At 36.1% G+C, this 15,482-nt stretch overlaps 3 protein-coding genes across 5 annotated transcripts; 2 read left to right on the top strand and 1 right to left on the bottom strand.

Annotated features, from left to right (window-relative positions):
* The first annotated feature begins 389 nt into the window (after window positions 1-389).
* Window positions 390-8,713, top strand: LOC112506553 (acyl-coenzyme A oxidase 4, peroxisomal). 2 transcript variants are annotated; one of them, XM_025110679.1, is made up of 13 exons: window positions 390-482; window positions 2,531-2,635; window positions 2,716-2,822; window positions 3,181-3,258; window positions 3,346-3,469; window positions 3,560-3,633; window positions 3,735-3,794; window positions 3,924-4,033; window positions 5,216-5,375; window positions 7,245-7,321; window positions 7,405-7,576; window positions 7,669-7,761; window positions 8,448-8,709. In XM_025110679.1, exons 1-13 carry the CDS (start codon window positions 455-457, stop codon window positions 8,580-8,582), a joined length of 1,323 nt encoding a protein of 440 aa, XP_024966447.1. In that variant the 5' UTR covers window positions 390-454; the 3' UTR covers window positions 8,583-8,709. The 2 variants fall into 2 exon arrangements, with proteins under 2 accessions (XP_024966447.1, XP_024966448.1); XM_025110680.1 differs by having other exon boundaries at window positions 396-482; window positions 2,531-2,632; window positions 8,448-8,713.
* A 1,240-nt stretch (window positions 8,714-9,953) lies between these two features.
* On the top strand, window positions 9,954-11,679 carry LOC112507271 (metacaspase-9). The gene is made up of 2 exons (XM_025111785.1): window positions 9,954-10,517; window positions 11,079-11,679. The coding sequence occupies exons 1-2, from the start codon at window positions 10,157-10,159 to the stop codon at window positions 11,672-11,674; spliced, it is 957 nt and encodes a 318-aa protein (XP_024967553.1). The 5' UTR covers window positions 9,954-10,156; the 3' UTR covers window positions 11,675-11,679.
* Window positions 11,680-11,831: 152 nt separating this feature from the next.
* LOC112507745 (bifunctional monothiol glutaredoxin-S16, chloroplastic) lies at window positions 11,832-15,280 on the bottom strand. Of its 2 annotated transcripts, XM_025112432.1 has the most exons (3): window positions 14,787-15,280; window positions 12,185-12,659; window positions 11,832-12,034 (listed from the first exon to the last, which is right to left on the bottom strand). In XM_025112432.1, the coding sequence occupies exons 1-3, from the start codon at window positions 15,204-15,206 to the stop codon at window positions 11,859-11,861; spliced, it is 1,071 nt and encodes a 356-aa protein (XP_024968200.1). In that variant the 5' UTR covers window positions 15,207-15,280; the 3' UTR covers window positions 11,832-11,858. The 2 variants fall into 2 exon arrangements, with proteins under 2 accessions (XP_024968200.1, XP_024968201.1); XM_025112433.1 differs by lacking the exon at window positions 11,832-12,034 and having other exon boundaries at window positions 12,036-12,659.
* Window positions 15,281-15,482: the final 202 nt, after the last annotated feature.

Genomic DNA, 15,482 nt, shown 5'->3' with positions numbered 1-15,482 from the left:
TGTTTATCCTGTATTTGATTATGTTTATCCGCAATTAGTTATACGAATTCAAACATGGAGCTTTAATAAGTTGTACTTATGCATGATTTACTTGTAATCTTGAATTTTAAGTAATATGTATCAATATACAATATTTTATACATAAAAAATGATTTTTAAATTTTTTTTATCAAATACTTTATAATATAATATAAAAGATATAAATCCTTGATTTTAAAAATAAAATTTATAGTGAATTTGTAATAAATGTGGTAATAATTTATTAAAAAAAAGTAGGATAAAATTGTTGAAGATAGGTAGGAGGGCTATGGATAATTTATCCCCAGGGGTCCATGGTTCGGTGGGGTCGGCTGGTAAATAAATAGCCCAGAAAACCAAAGGTTTGGTTCATCATCTCTGAAGCGAAAACGTACGGATCCAACCTCTGAGTCAATCCTTCCTCTCCAGAATCACCATGACCATTCAATCATCAAAACCTCAAGGTCTGTTATCTCATTATACTTGTGTTAGTTTATTTTTCATTTTATGATCGTCATCGTTTTTTTTTTTTTTGCTATAATATGCAGCTGTATACTGAAAACTAGGTTGATTTAGTCTTGAAATTTTGATTTTCAGCTTTATGATTTCAGATTGATATGGTGATTCTTGTTTGTTGTGTGATGAGTGTAGTTCAATCGGAGTTTGAAGTGAGTTATGTTTTTATTTGCAATTGCGATTTGCAAAGCACCCATAATACTACCAAGAATCCCAATACCTCCCGCTCGAAAATCACCTTAACAGTTCAATCACTTAATCTTCAAGCTCTCTCTCTCTGTCTTCACTATTAGTTCAAATTTGGTCTCTTTTGTCATCATCATCATCATGGGTTTTTTGTTTTGCTATGATATGTAGCTCTATACCGTTCAATCATGAAAATTTGATTTTTAACTTCATGGTTTAAGATCCATTTGATGATTAATGCATGCGCTTTGTGATTGATGAGATAGTTAAAACCTGGCTAGTACTAATTAGTACTTCCTACAAAGAGAAAAAGGCTTGTATAAATTTGGGACGGTGCCTATTTTGACAAATGGGTAATTCACAGTTACACATGTTAAAGAGCCGGAAAAGACGGATATGGCAATTTAGGTTTCATGATTTCAACAACTAAACTAAGTTTTGGACAAGGAATTAACATAATTATCAACTCTTGTAGAAAGGTTATGAACCTTTGAAAGAAAGCAGAACTTTCACCCAAATATCAAAACCTCTTCTGAACGCTAATGATTCACATACAAAAGGTTCACTACGATTCTTAAACAACTATTCAATTGATTTACAAATGAGGTAAAGAGGAATTCGTGTAAACATAGATCAAGCTCAAAAGAAATAGTGAAATGAACGGAAGGGGAAATCTTACAAATAACTCAGTCAGTATGATACAGCATACCATTGCACTTCAATCATGCATTTGTAATCTGTAGGTTGTGGCCTTACCAGTTCTGTGTGTGACATTTAGAAGCTGCTTGTGTGATATTTTTTGGTTATCTATGCGACATAGGTATGCTTTTGTCGGTGTAACGTGGTACATATTTTTTTCTATGTTTCCAGAGCTTGATATGAAGTATCCTTAGGTTTTGCTGATTCAATCTTTAGATGTATATGCTCCATTTAGCTCGTATTTGTTCGGTTTCAATGTTCTGTACGAATTCTTTCTTTTTATCCTTTAATTAATAATCATTTGATAGAGGGTTTATTAGATGGTGTTTCTAATTCTTCGTTTTTGGTTCATAGTTCATTTAATTGTGTACTTTCCCTAGTAATATGCTACTGATTCATAATATTTTGAATTGGATACCTATTATTATGATTTACATAACGACTTTCATCCTTATTCTATTTAAATCCAAAACAAATAGATTTGCATATTTCTTTATTAGTCATCCAACACATTCTTATTGAACTGTTATTTGTCGTCCAATTGATTTTGCGTTAGGTTTTTAGTATGGTGCAAGTCCGACTTGTACCTAGGTTAAAGAAACTTGTTTAAGATTAGAGATTGAGGTGATTTTACTATGTAGCCGACTTCAAATATATAAAGAAAACTAAGCAGCCAGCAAGTATTGTTAAAACTGTAGTTATTGTTAACCAAGGTATATTGTCCGTGTAAACAAAAGATGCATGTGGACCAGAAAAACCTGTGCTCCAAAAGCTTCCAAAGGGGATGCTGCAAGTTCAGATAATGAAGATATGATTCTCGGTTATGTTTCGGATGTGTTATGTTTGGTGAATAATGTCCGGAGATAGAGTCAAAATTAAAGTAAGTTACGATTCAATCTGAGGTGGTATGATTTATGAACTCGACAACAATGATTCAGACTGAACAATGTATAGCTTGAGAATATGAAACAAGGAGGATTTTGGTTTCTGTATGCATGCAAGAAGAGGTGTTATAGTGTATATTCTGTCTTTGTGTTGCATTTATAGCCACAGTGGTTGTCTGTAGTGGATTTTTTTGTTTATCATTTTCTGTTACTTTGTTTTCACACAGATGACCAGAGCAAGGATTCAAAGAGCTCGTATTTTAACCTTCCAGCACTGGATGTCTCCGTTGCATTTCCTCAAGCAACACCAGTTTCAGTCTTTCCACCTTGCAGTGAGATTGATGAGACTATTTTAATCAACTACAAGGCTTGTATTTGCCCTTGCTAATGTTTTTATTGCTTAAAATTGCAGCCTCAGACTTCTATCACTTCGATGACCTACTAACCCCTGCGGAGCAAGCTCTAAGATTGCGAGTAAGAGAGTGTGTGGAGAGAGAAGTTGCTCCAATAATGACCAAGGTATTTCCATATTTTCTGCTCAATACTGAACACAGGAGATACTGTATATGCTAAGTCAACAACCGTTAAGCTGCTGACAGTTTTCTTTGAGATTTTAGGGAAGTGTAAGTTGCATCAACATGCACTGTTATTTGTTATGTTGCTTATATTTGGGGATATTACTTTTCATAAGCTCCATTTTGCTGTCTGCTACAAGATATCTTGAATAAGAAAGTTCTTAATTTTTTCCTTAATACTGATTTTTTAATTACAAAGTTATAATGGTTTACGATTTTTGCTCACAAAGTTATAGTAAACCAAACTATCCTGTCTATCTGTTTACAAAAATCTGATGTTAAGTTTTCGTGAGTCAATGCAGTACTGGGAGAAGGCTGAATTTCCATTTCAAATTGTTCCAAAGCTAGGTGCTCTGAATATAGCTGGTGGAACTATCAAGGTATTTTGATTATATTATGGATGTTTGGATTTATGTACCTAGCATATAGATATTGAAGGTTGTTGCTTACATAGTTTTATTTTCCAGGGTTATGGGTGTCCAGGTCTGTCCGTCACTGCAAATGCGATAGTTACGGCAGAACTAGCCAGAGTTGATGCAAGCTGCTCTACTTTCATTTTAGTGCATTCTTCTTTAGGAATGCTCACTATATGTAAGATCTTGATTGTAATTTTGGAATATTCAGTTTTTTATTTTAATAATACAACATCATCATTGATCGATAAATCTTTGTCAAAATCAGCTCTATGTGGGTCAGAAATACAAAAACAGAAGTATTTGCCTTCACTGGCCAAACTAAATACGATAGCTTGTTGGGTGAGTGAGCCTGTTATCTGATTTGAAATGGTCTCTGATTATGTGCTGCTATTTGTACCTGTCAGAATGGATAACCATGATCTAATTTTCTTTTGCATCAGGGTTTGACTGAACCTGACTATGGTAGTGATGCAAGTGGCCTTAGAACAACAGCAACAAAAGTATTGACCCTGATCTCTATTCTGCTGTAATTTGGATATGCCTTGTCAAAGATGTTTGGTTCAGTTGAGAAGGACAAATCAATTGTTATGCTTTCTTTTCTTCTATTTCTGATAATTCTGAACTATCAGGTGGATGGAGGTTGGGTACTTGAAGGCCAAAAACGATGGATTGGGAACAGCACTTTTGCAGATATTTTGATTATTTTTGCTAAAAACAAAGACACAAACCAGATAAATGGGTAAGAAAATATTGTACTGTGTCTACAAGTAATGCAATTTGTACGAGTATTTTGGAAGTGCATGTTAAAACAACTATGCAAACTGCTGTTACTTTTGTTAAACCATGTCTAAGAATCAACCCAAAAACGAATAACATTTTGTGATAGCTACTGACGTTGGGTATATAAGGTGCACTCATGGTGCTGCATCTTCTTATTCTTGAAAGTTCTAGTAGTATGGATATTGTCATATTTATATAGTCCCACACTGCAAGCATGGCTTACAAGGGACTAGAGAAAGAGAGGGGGAGCTATAAGCATATGCATATTGTCATTTTTTATGTAGTCCACGCCCTAACTTAAGTGTTAGAACCAAAGAAAAAGATCAGGGTCCGATGTCTTCTCGGAAGTACACAATTGGTCATTATAATTGGTAGTGGAGAGCTAGTGTCCCTCAAAGCATACTGACGATGGCCATTCCTTCCACCCCAAAATAAATGACCACAATGAAAAAGGCACATGGTCTTAGAAATGTGTAACTATTACACTTTTTAATTAACTAAATGACAAGTTTACCCTTAATAAAAGTAATGAATTCTCCATCTCCTAATTAAGGTAGAATTGGATAGGCACTTACTTTTGAAAATCGACACTTATTTTGGTATAAACTGAAATAGATTTTTGGACACTTATTTTGAGACGGAGGGAGTATTGTAACTGCTTCAAAAGTAGAAGGGCGCTTTTAGAGTTGTGATATTCAAATGAGTGAAGCTTGATTTTATATACAAGAACACACACAAATTTTCTATTACAAGTAAGCTAACAACCGAAGTACAGTTTTCTTACAGACGAGTCACGAGTGTCCTATTACATACTATGATGCCCTTATTTAACAACTAGTCGTTGGAATGCTAGGATAAGCCGAATGAAGTCTGTTCTTTTGGGTTCTGTCTTATTGCAACAAACTGTTTTGTAGAATTTTTCTGTTGATGATGAATTGCATTCCCTCATTACTATATCATTTTGAAATTTTATGAGAATTCGATTAGGGTGCTCAATCCATGCAGTAGGTCTGCTTAAATTATTTTAGTTTTGTGATTGCAAAAGAAATGATTTTGCAGGTAGCTATGCCACTACATTAGCTAGTTCATTCTCTTCATTTCCTATTTTAGTTATTGGTATGTGCTTCTTCATTTGTTACAGATTCATCGTGAAGAAGAATGCACCTGGGTTGCAAGCTACCAAGATAGAAAATAAAATTGGGCTCAGAATGGTTCAAAATGGAGATATTCTGTTACAGAAAGTTTTTGTTCCTGATGAAGACAGGTTACCTGGGGTGAACTCTTTCCAAGATACAAGCAAAGTATGATAATACTGGTTCTTTTGCTTGATGATTGAAATTGAAGACACTTGAATATATGTTATACGTATGAAGTTGATTTTTATAAAACCCACCCAGCTACCATCATTAGAAGCAGATAACCAACTTCATTCATGCCATATACTTATTGTGGCTGGGGGTTATGTAACTTTTCTTCCTTCTAGAAAGATACTTTTGCCTTTAGTGATATTACATGTCTATTAAAAGAGAGCATAAAGCAACTCCAAGATGCAAACATATAGTACAAAAGAGGGAACAGCTGAAGTAAAATAAGAGTCCCCAGGTAATTGTTAAAATTAAACTAAGAGTTACTTTGTTAATTAAGAGAACTAGGATGGAAATGAGCCTACACTCCTCTTCTGGACATCCTATCCCCTACACCTTACTTCAAAGCACTCCGTCCGTCATTCACTTGGACCATACTTCACCACCTTCACCTCCTTCACCTCCAAATTTCTCCTGCTCATGTTAGTCTTTCTGTCTGTTTCCTCACATGGATCTGTTACCTCATTTCTTCCAGTATCATTTTTTCTTTCCTATGTTCCCCTGATAATGGCAGGTAGCTCTTCAACTGCTACTTGTGAGGGTAGAAGTTTCAAAGGGGAATAAGAGAATACTACATACCAAGCAGTGTGTCCTTGGTCTTTTGATATCTTATCAATGGCTACATATGGTTGATCTATTGCTTGATCTATTGCTTGAATCTATTGCTTGATCTATTCCTAAAGTAGGATTGTATAAGCTCAGACACACCACACATGCATTAATATATATACACACACACATATATTTGAACGTGTTCTTATCTTTGGTTGATCTATTGCTTGAATCTACATAATATCACATGTTTTTACATACTCTGCTTTCATTGCTCGCATTGAAATTTTATCCGGAAATCTTCAAGCTATTTAAGTCTTTTTATGTGTTCACTGTATAATCTGTAACAATCTCCATTGTGATTGTATTTATTTCTGCTATTATATTCTCTTAACTTGTACAGAACACATGATCAGATAAGTTTGTAGAAGTCTCTATTCAATTGATAAAGAAGTTTCTGGGTCCTGCTATTTTTAGCAGCTAATCTACTGGGAATCTTATACCCTGGTTCATTTCCGCTCAAAAGCCTTGTTGGAAAAGCATGTAAGCTTGCAGAATAATGAAAACTACCTTCACTTCCGATATTAATCATGTATGTGGAGGTTAAATGCTAGGTGCCCATTTAAGATTAGCGCATAGATAAAGATTTGATAACATTTTGACTTTTCCCGATGATGATAATCCACAAATGTGTACTCGTATCCTACCAGTTTCTTGTGCTACGATATGGCAGGKTTTCTCCTCTAACATTTCTCTTGATGTCAGTTTCTCGTAAGTCATAATCTGGAATAATGATTCTGCAAGGTCTGGTTCTTAGAATTGTGAAGTGATGCATATAGATGCTTTACCATGAGGGTCATAATCCTAAATTACATGTCTGGAGCAAGACAAAAAGGTGGAGTTCACTTTAATATTCATGTAGCATGCATCACTGTTTTGAATTTACATCATTGGAGTGCGGAGGATGATTATTTTGATCATATGGACAGAAATATTAATTCATTCCAGAAACTGGTTTCCTATGCGGATTAGTATTACTGAGATAGGGTGAGAACTGGTGGAGAGGAGTGAGCCACTGTTTGTCTTGGAACCATTAATGAGTTGGGAGTTGATTTAGCCACATTGTTCAAATTTTATCTTCTACTAGTTAATGCAAGCTTGTCATGGCTTTGCTGTGTATTTGTTAGTTGTGTATACCCTGCTGGGGTGCTTCATGTTTTAAATATCTATTTACCCCTCCCTACCTGAATGCAGGTGCTTGCTGTTTCTCGTGTCATGGTTGCCTGGCAACCTATTGGCATCACAATGGGTGTCTACGATATGTGCCACAGGTATTGGCATTTAATCTAGAATCTTAATTGTTTAAAACTGCATATCTTTATTGATGATAAGGTTGGTTAATTATGGTTGATAGATACTTACTAGAGAGAAAACAGTTTGGAGCCCCATTGGCAGCTTTCCAAATCAACCAGCAGAAGCTAGTTCAAATGTTGGCCAATATCCAAGCAATGTTTCTCATGGGTTGGCGCCTTTGCAAGTTGTATGAGGCTGGTAAAATGACTCCTGGTCAAGCCAGCTTGGGCAAGGTCTCGCATAATTCTTGTTATTCCATTTTCAACATAAATTACACAGTAAAAGTGGTTGATTTATATCATGACTGGCTATTTTCAATATGCAGTCATGGATCAGCTTGAGGGCTAGGGAGACAGTTGCACTAGGCCGAGAGTTACTTGGTGGGAATGGAATATTATCCGACTTTTTAGTCGCAAAGGTATCTGACATTTGTAACTGGTCAACATATTTCACTTTAGCCGGTGTGTACTGCATACCTATCCTTCAGCCATTTCATCGTTATCACCTGTGTAATGATTCGATTGTTTGAAAAGTGAAAACACATTCAAAAGGGTAAATACATATCGTACCTAGAAGGGGTTGCAGTGGCCTAAATTCACATGAGGTGGCATTTCATTGGTTTCTTTCTCTCTTAAGAAACAAGGTTTTCTCCAAAAATTTGAAGTTCAGGGATATCCCTTTCTTTTTTACTTACACTTTGCCACAAGTCAACGGTCTTCACAGAAACAGTCGTTATACCCTTTGGAGTGGAGGACAGGTTGACGTACGTCCCACCCCTCCTAGACCCTACTTTCATGTGGGATATTCTCGGTTTATTTGGTTTGAATATTTATTGTTTCTTCTAAGTGAATTACTCATTGAGAGGGGAAAAAAAGTTCGAGGTTTAGCGAGTTGGTAATGGAGGGGAACATATTTGGCTCGTTCCAATTTCAACATTTTGGGTCATCAACTGTTACTATATACGTGTATATATATGTGTGTGTATCAACTCTATGTTTGTGGGAGATCTTTCTCTTTGTGGTTTTTCATACAAAGTACATTCTATGAATCTTTGTGTTAAAGCGTTCTAAAATCTAGAGTCTGGTGTTTTCTAATTTGTGGCAGGCATTTGGAGATTTGGAGCCAATCTACACATACGAAGGAACATATGACATTAACACATTGGTGACAGGTCGGGAGATCACAGGTATCGCCAGTTTCAAGCCCGTTGTAAAGAAGCCTCAAATGAGTCGCTTGTAAGCACTCTTCCTATCGAGGAAATGAAATTGTGTGTGTTATGTTTAAGATAGTAACAAGTAGTAGTAACTTATGAAACTGGACATGGATTTGGATATGCTTAATAAAGAAGAAACACACATTTTGATTCATAATTATTAGGCTCTAAAAGTCCTTGGTCAATGGTAGTGGCAAGTGCCTAAGACCCCCCCCCCCTTTTTTTCTTGTGATGTGCCTGTTACAACCATATCAACATCTGGGCTGTTATAACTAACAACAATACCAATCATACCCATTGAATTATTGTTATCAACGTTTTCGGTCAGTACCATTGTAGACAAGAAGTAGAGGCTAGGGCTTGGAGCCTCGGACTCCTCCACGTTAGTTGCCGGTTCGAGTCTTCTCAACGTTATGGGGAATTGGGGATTGTCATGGTTGTCATATTCATGGTAGGGCCCCACTGGGTTAGTCAAGAAATGTCCTCTTTGTTTGCAAATACTCTTCCCGACACAAAATCATCATTGTAAAGCTTTCGTACTTGAAAAGGTTAGACAATCTATAAGCCCGTATGTGTTCTTGAATATGGGGAGAAAAGAAAGAAAAGGAAAATAATTTTTTTGTTTGTGTTCTCGAAAGTGAAAGAAAATGAAGGAAAGGAAAATAAAGAAAAAAAATCATGTTCTTGGATAGCAGACAAAAGGAAAGAAAAATATCATTTTTACAAATATACCCTTTAAATTTATGTATTTTATACTTAAATGTTGGGTAGTTTTGTAATTTTAATATCTTTTTAAAGGATTTTAATTTCTTTTATTTCTTTTCCTTCCCATTTCTGCTACGTTTGGAAGGAAGTTTATGATTAGTGATGGCCGAAAACCGATCCCGGGCCGGGTCGGGCCTAATCGGTCCCAAGCTTCTCATAACCGACCATAACTGGTCTTGGCGTAGCCGGTCCCGATTGAAAATGGTAGGAACGGTCAAAGTACTTCATAATCGGTTATGGGCCGCCGGTCCCGGTCCCGGCATTAAAAAATAAGATTTTTCTTTAAATTTTTTTAATAATATATATTTTTAATACATTATAAAATTTACAATTGGTTCACTCAAATACACTTTAAAAATACGTTTTAATATAATTAAAATTACATTGTCTTATAAAAATACATTATAAAATTATTTAAAAATACATTTATTTATAAAGTTATTTGAATTTTTGGGCCTAGCTAGTCCCATAACTGGTCCCCGGCCTGGCCGGTCCCAGTCCCACGAAACTACCAAAAATGTCAAGCCGGTTCTAGACAGGGCCGATTCTTTACCGGTCGCGGTCCCAAACCGATTTCGCCATCACTATTTATGATTATTTTCATTTCGTTTCTCCTAAAAGGTTTTGAGAACATGGGCTTTATTTACTTTCCTTTTAAACCTACATTTGGCATATGGTTGAAGTTTATAACCAAGTTCACTTCCAAGTTAAGAAATCACATTCCAACCACCAAAACTTCCTTCAAGTTTTCCAAACCAACTTTCCCAATTCTATAAATCTTCACATGATTCACAACCATAGAATTTGTATACCCTTCGATACTTGATTGATCAACATGGAGAATCTTGTTGGAAGCAAGAGATTAGCTGTTTTAGTAGGTTGCAACTATGCAAACACTCCAAATGAGTTGCATGGTTGCATAAATGATGTGTTAGCCATGAGACAAATGCTTATTAATCGATTTGGGTTCGACCCACGCAACATCCAACTCCTCACCGATGCACCTGGCTCGCTCATCATGCCCACCGGTGCAAAGATAAAGGAGGCACTTGACCGTATGGTTGAGGAGGTTGAACCGGGTGACGTTCTTTACTTCCACTATAGTGGTCATGGCACACTGATTCCTTCGATCAAGCGAGTGCGTCCTTTTCATCAAGATGAAGCCATCGTCCCGTGTGATTTCAATCTCATCACAGGTGAGGAAGATGAAATTTTGAACATTAGATATTCTTTTTAAAGTATATAATATTTATATACGGTAAATGAACATTAGCATCCTACAACTTAACAAAATGAGGTTTTAGGACGCACAAACGTCCTAATTAATAGAGTATTTAATGGAGCCTTAAGTTTATGTTCAAGAATTGTTTGTCCTATTTAAAAACGTACGTGTTAGAATGAAATTAGGCGACCTAACAAGTTGTATTCACATTTTGTCATTTTAACTATTTTATAAATCATTTTTGGAAAATGTCATATATATAAAAAGTCTCGAGACTTTTCAAGCGTATCCTTCAAAAAGCCATTAGCGCACCTTTTTTTATGTGTTCTATTAAGTTGTCCAACTTCGTCGATGGAACTTATTATGTCGTCTAACTTGTTTCAACTTATTGAAACAGAGTCAAATATGACATACGGTTCTTGGCCTTTTGTCCTACAAACTTAATGTCATAAGTACTTTATTAGGATGCCTAAGAACGGTTCGTTGTAATAAAAGACCATAATAAACGTAACTGAAGTTCCGTATAAATGTGCAGATGTGGATTTCCGAAATCTAGTGAATCGAGTGCCGAAAGGAGCGAGTCTCACGATTCTTTCGGATTCTTGCCACAGTGGCGGACTAATCAACAAAGAAAAAGAACAAATCGGGCCTTCTTCACTCCGTGCGGATCACGTTCCAACCCTCGACAAAATTACCAAATCCAAAACCATCCCTTTTGAATCAATTCTACACCATCTTTCATCAAGGACACACATAAACACACCCGATCTGGGCACCCATTTGCTGGAGCTCTTTGGAGCAGCCGCGAGTCTCAGCTTCTCTTTGGCCTCACACGAACTCCATTTGATTCCATCGGTTCACGAAGATAGCGGGATTTTACTAAGTGGGTGTCAAGCAAATGAAAGTTGTGCAGATATGAATCCTCATGGCAATGGAGAAAAAGCTTATGGTGCATTTAGTAATGCAGTTGAGAATGTGTTGAATCAGAACTCTAATTGCGATCTGAGTAACAAAGAGGTTGTGTTAATGGCGAGAAATGTGTTACAGAAGCAAGGATTTGGGCAACATCCATGTCTTTATAGCAGCGATGATCATGCAAAATCGACGTTCTTGAACCAGCTTTCAAAATGATCCGATACGTTCGTTGCAAATTTTATGATATCTATTTTATGGCAATGAATTGGTTTCAAGAAGTAAAAACAAGATGTAAAATTGAATAAATCATGATTCAAACTTATTTTTATGAATTTTAGTTTCTTATCAAGATGTATAACTATTACCCCGGTAAGCATTAACAATAATAGTAAACAATAATCTACGGCATTCCGACATGATACTTAGAGGTAAAATGACTATATTGCCCTTGTTTATGTAAAGAGGGTTTAACAGTCGTTAATGAGAGGAACCAAACCCAAACGAAAAACTCATACCTCAGTCGTTTTTTGTTTGTAGGGATAAAACGAGCCAAACCCTGAGCCATGGGACCATTTACTGCAAAAGCAAATATTGAAATATGGCGAATTAAGCAATAATCTTACATTCTTTCAAAAGTGAATCATCTCCTCTCTTTATAAATACAGCTTTCTGCACTAACTCATAAAAATGCTCCTCCTCATTTCTTAAACAAACCAGAAAGCTCACCAGTTTCATGCATGGAAGACAATATATCACACCCTCCTACCAATTCACCATTAACAAACACCTGTGGAAAAGTAGGCCACTTGCTGTAACTCTTCAATGTCTCCCTTAATCCACCATTATGTTCTTCATCCAACACATCCACGCTCTCATAATCCACGCCTTCTGAGTCCAAAATCCCGACCACCCTTTGTGAGAACCCACATTGTGGAGCACTTCTTGATCCCTTGATGAAAGCCACCACCTTATTTTCTTTGACCATTCGGTCAATTAGTTCCTCTAAAGGAACGGTTAGTTGGACGTTTCGGCCTGGCATTATCCGTAGATCGGATTTTTTCTTGGGTGCTTGACGGACCCATGTGGTGTTTCCAGACTCGTTGCCAGGTGGGACTTTTCCGGAAACTTCTATGTGTTCTTCCATCCATGATTTCCAAGCTTGCGTTAATGCTGTTCTATCAGGATTATCCACCACTCCAACCTAACAAAATATGTTCTTGTGATTCAAGTCTTGGGAAGAAAAGAGATACTTTAAGCAGGGTTTATGTTGTAAATGAAAAATATATAGTAAACAAATTGCAATTAGAAACAATATTAATGGTCAGAAGACTTGAATCTCTCTTGTTGTACTCTGAGAATCCAGAACAGAAGACCATTATAATATTTTCAACATTTCCTAGTGATAACATCGTACACTTTGTATGAAAGAAGGTGGAACCATTGTGAACTCAGGCAAGCCATTACTAGCATGTACGATATATTTGTTATCATAACTCATAATGGCATTTTATTGTTGTAGCTCATAACGGCATTTTATTGTTGTAAACTAAAATGAAATGAAAATTGTTCATAGATTTTAATGAAGAAATTGACAGCCCCAAAAATCATTGATTATTTTCTAGTACGGAATTCATAGTCCTAGCACAACATTCCTTGAAAAGGACTATTATAACATCTCGTCCCACATCGGTCCTAGTTGTGAACTGTGAGCCCTTGGTAGTCAGATACGGTAACCTCCTACCATAATTAAACCAAAAGAGTCGAACTATTAAAAAGTAGAGCGGTTGTTTATGTGAAAACCCCCAACTTGTGGAAAGTGTGAGAAATGAACAGAAAGTTTGCCCGAAGCATTAGAGAAAAAAAATAGCAAAAGGAGAAGCTCAAAAAGAAGAATGTGCGACAAGAAAATCGAGTTAGAAGTAAACAACAAGATCCAAAATGATTGTACTAATTTGGAGGTTATTTGGAGAGTACAATATTTTAGGTTCGGGTGATACAAATTGGTGAGAAGACTGTAGGTTTTTTATGTAGAAAACCCACTCAGATTAACCTATGACTATGACTATGGGTAGAAAATTAGCATTAAGTTTATGTCATATATATATATATATATATATATATATATATTTACTAGCATACTAACACTAGAGAGGGAAACAAAAAGCAACCCAGTGCTGCCTGCATTTGTGAACAAAAACAATGAGGACCTAATATTTTGACTATACTCAATTCAGAAGTTGCCCCAGATCACCACATGATGTAGTTGATTTCTCATCTTGAAACCAATTTCTAAAGTGCCATATTATATGGCACCATTGAAATTGCAGGAATTGGAGCTGTCAGAAGAAGAGGCATTAAGCTAAATTGTGTTCATGTGGTGCTCCAGTTCTATCTTATGAAGAAAAATGATGGATTTAGACCATTTGTTGTTGACTATAGCGAGTTTAATCGGCTACCATCAAGAACAGGTGCCCTTCAAACAGAGATTTGAGATCTAGCTATCACCAACTAAGGATGAGAGAGGGGCATTTCTAAACTGCTGTTCATACTTGATATGACAGCCTTCAATAATGCCATTTGGTTTGAAAAATGTGCCTATGGTATCTAGTATTTGTTGGATCAGGCTTTTCATCGATAATTAAGCAAGAGTGTCATAGGCGTTGTTCGGTTGTTTTTCCATCAAGCTATGTATGGATTGAGCTGTCTGTATGGACTAAGATAAATTGTGTTTGTTGTGCTAAATAAACTGGCTGACTGCATAAATGGCCCCATCATGATATACTAGTGTATTTCAACTCTAGAGTAGAGTTGAATCACTCAACTTGATTGCTACAATCTTTTCAAGAATCCCCCTTATGAAGAAGTATCACTTTTGTTCAAAAACACAAGACATGTTTTATGTTTAGATTTTTAGGTCACCCAGTAACTTTGACTTAAAATATAATATGATTTCAATTTTCCAAGAAATTTTGTATGAGTAATAACTTAATAACAGATACTAAAAGGGGGAAAAATTATTGGTTCTAAATTCAAAACAAGCGCATAAAATCAACAGGTTTGAACTTGCAAGTCAAAACCATCATTTTCTTGGAACTGTAAGAGTAATATCATCAAACACCATGCGTGCATTCACATTTGGCAGCTTCAATCAAGGGGAAGAGTAATTAACCCTCAACATTAGAAGAACAACCAATCAACATATATCTCACAACTAAATGCTACCACCCGAAATTCATTAGAATTAGTATCAAGTAATGTTAAACTTGGGGGTTATATATTGAATCTATACACCAAATTTAGAACATTTTTTTTGGGTAAAGTGATGTACCTTGATGGAAGCACAAAGTTCCGGTACTGATTTCTGGTGATAAAGAATGCTCGCCTGAATGTTTCGAGACAACCCCACAAACTGCATATCACCGTTCTTGTCGTAGACGGCGTAAACGCCGGAAGCTGAAGGGAATACAGCTGAAAGAGCATCGGATTCAGAAGGAACGGAGACCAATTCCGTCTCCGATAGCTTCCCAAGAGCAGAAACGACGAGAGTCAGATGGCGAGCACGGTTGTTGGTTGTGAGCTTGGATTTGAGAGAAATTGACGATGTGAATGAGAAGAAGGAAAGGTCTTTCACGTGAGTAGAGTGAAAACAAAGAGTTTTAGAGGGGGTGCAAATGCGAGATGAAGAGAGTAACCGGAGAGAAGAGGATGAGGTGGTGTGAGTTGGTGATGAGAGGTTCATAGCCGCCATTGATGCGTGACGAGAGAGGAGTCTTGCACTCGAACTGATAACGAGAATCAAAGATATTTGAATTTTGACCCAATCGAAAAGGGGAGTGCTAATCGCACCCCCTTTAATAGTGGTTTAACAGTGGTGTTGATTGTTTTAAAACTTGTGTAATGATTTTTTTTTATAAACATCAACTCAATTAATTTTATATTTATATTTTATTAATTTTATTTAATTTTATATATTTATATTAAAAAATATATATTATTTTATTATTTTTATGTTACTTTATTATTT

This window comes from Cynara cardunculus (assembly GCF_001531365.2).
Source record: "Cynara cardunculus var. scolymus isolate 2C chromosome LG 2, CcrdV1, whole genome shotgun sequence".
Classification (NCBI taxonomy): Eukaryota; Viridiplantae; Streptophyta; class Magnoliopsida; order Asterales; family Asteraceae; genus Cynara; species Cynara cardunculus.
Note: the sequence above shows the minus strand (reverse complement) of the source record. Positions and strands in the feature narration are given on the sequence as shown.

What these genes read in the sequence shown, in the direction of transcription:
- LOC112506553 (XM_025110679.1), top strand. Translation starts at nt 455, where the DNA reads ATGACCATTCAATCATCAAAACCTCAAG. An exon ending in TCAATCATCAAAACCTCAAG is followed by an intron (nt 483 to 2,530) that starts GTCTGTTATCTC and finishes GTTTTCACACAG; the next exon opens with ATGACCAGAGCAAGGATTCA. An exon ending in GTCTACGATATGTGCCACAG is followed by an intron (nt 7,322 to 7,404) that starts GTATTGGCATTT and finishes TATGGTTGATAG; the next exon opens with ATACTTACTAGAGAGAAAAC.
- LOC112507271 (XM_025111785.1), top strand. Translation starts at nt 10,157, where the DNA reads ATGGAGAATCTTGTTGGAAGCAAGAGATTAGCTGTTTTAGTAGGTTGC. An exon ending in TGATTTCAATCTCATCACAG is followed by an intron (nt 10,518 to 11,078) that starts GTGAGGAAGATG and finishes ATAAATGTGCAG; the next exon opens with ATGTGGATTTCCGAAATCTA.
- LOC112507745 (XM_025112432.1), bottom strand. Translation starts at nt 15,206, where the DNA reads ATGGCGGCTATGAACCTCTCATCACCAACTCACACCACCTCATCCTCT. An exon ending in AACTTTGTGCTTCCATCAAG is followed by an intron (nt 12,660 to 14,786) that starts GTACATCACTTT and finishes ATATTTTGTTAG; the next exon opens with GTTGGAGTGGTGGATAATCC. An exon ending in GTCTTCCATGCATGAAACTG is followed by an intron (nt 12,035 to 12,184) that starts GTGAGCTTTCTG and finishes TTGCTTTTGCAG; the next exon opens with TAAATGGTCCCATGGCTCAG.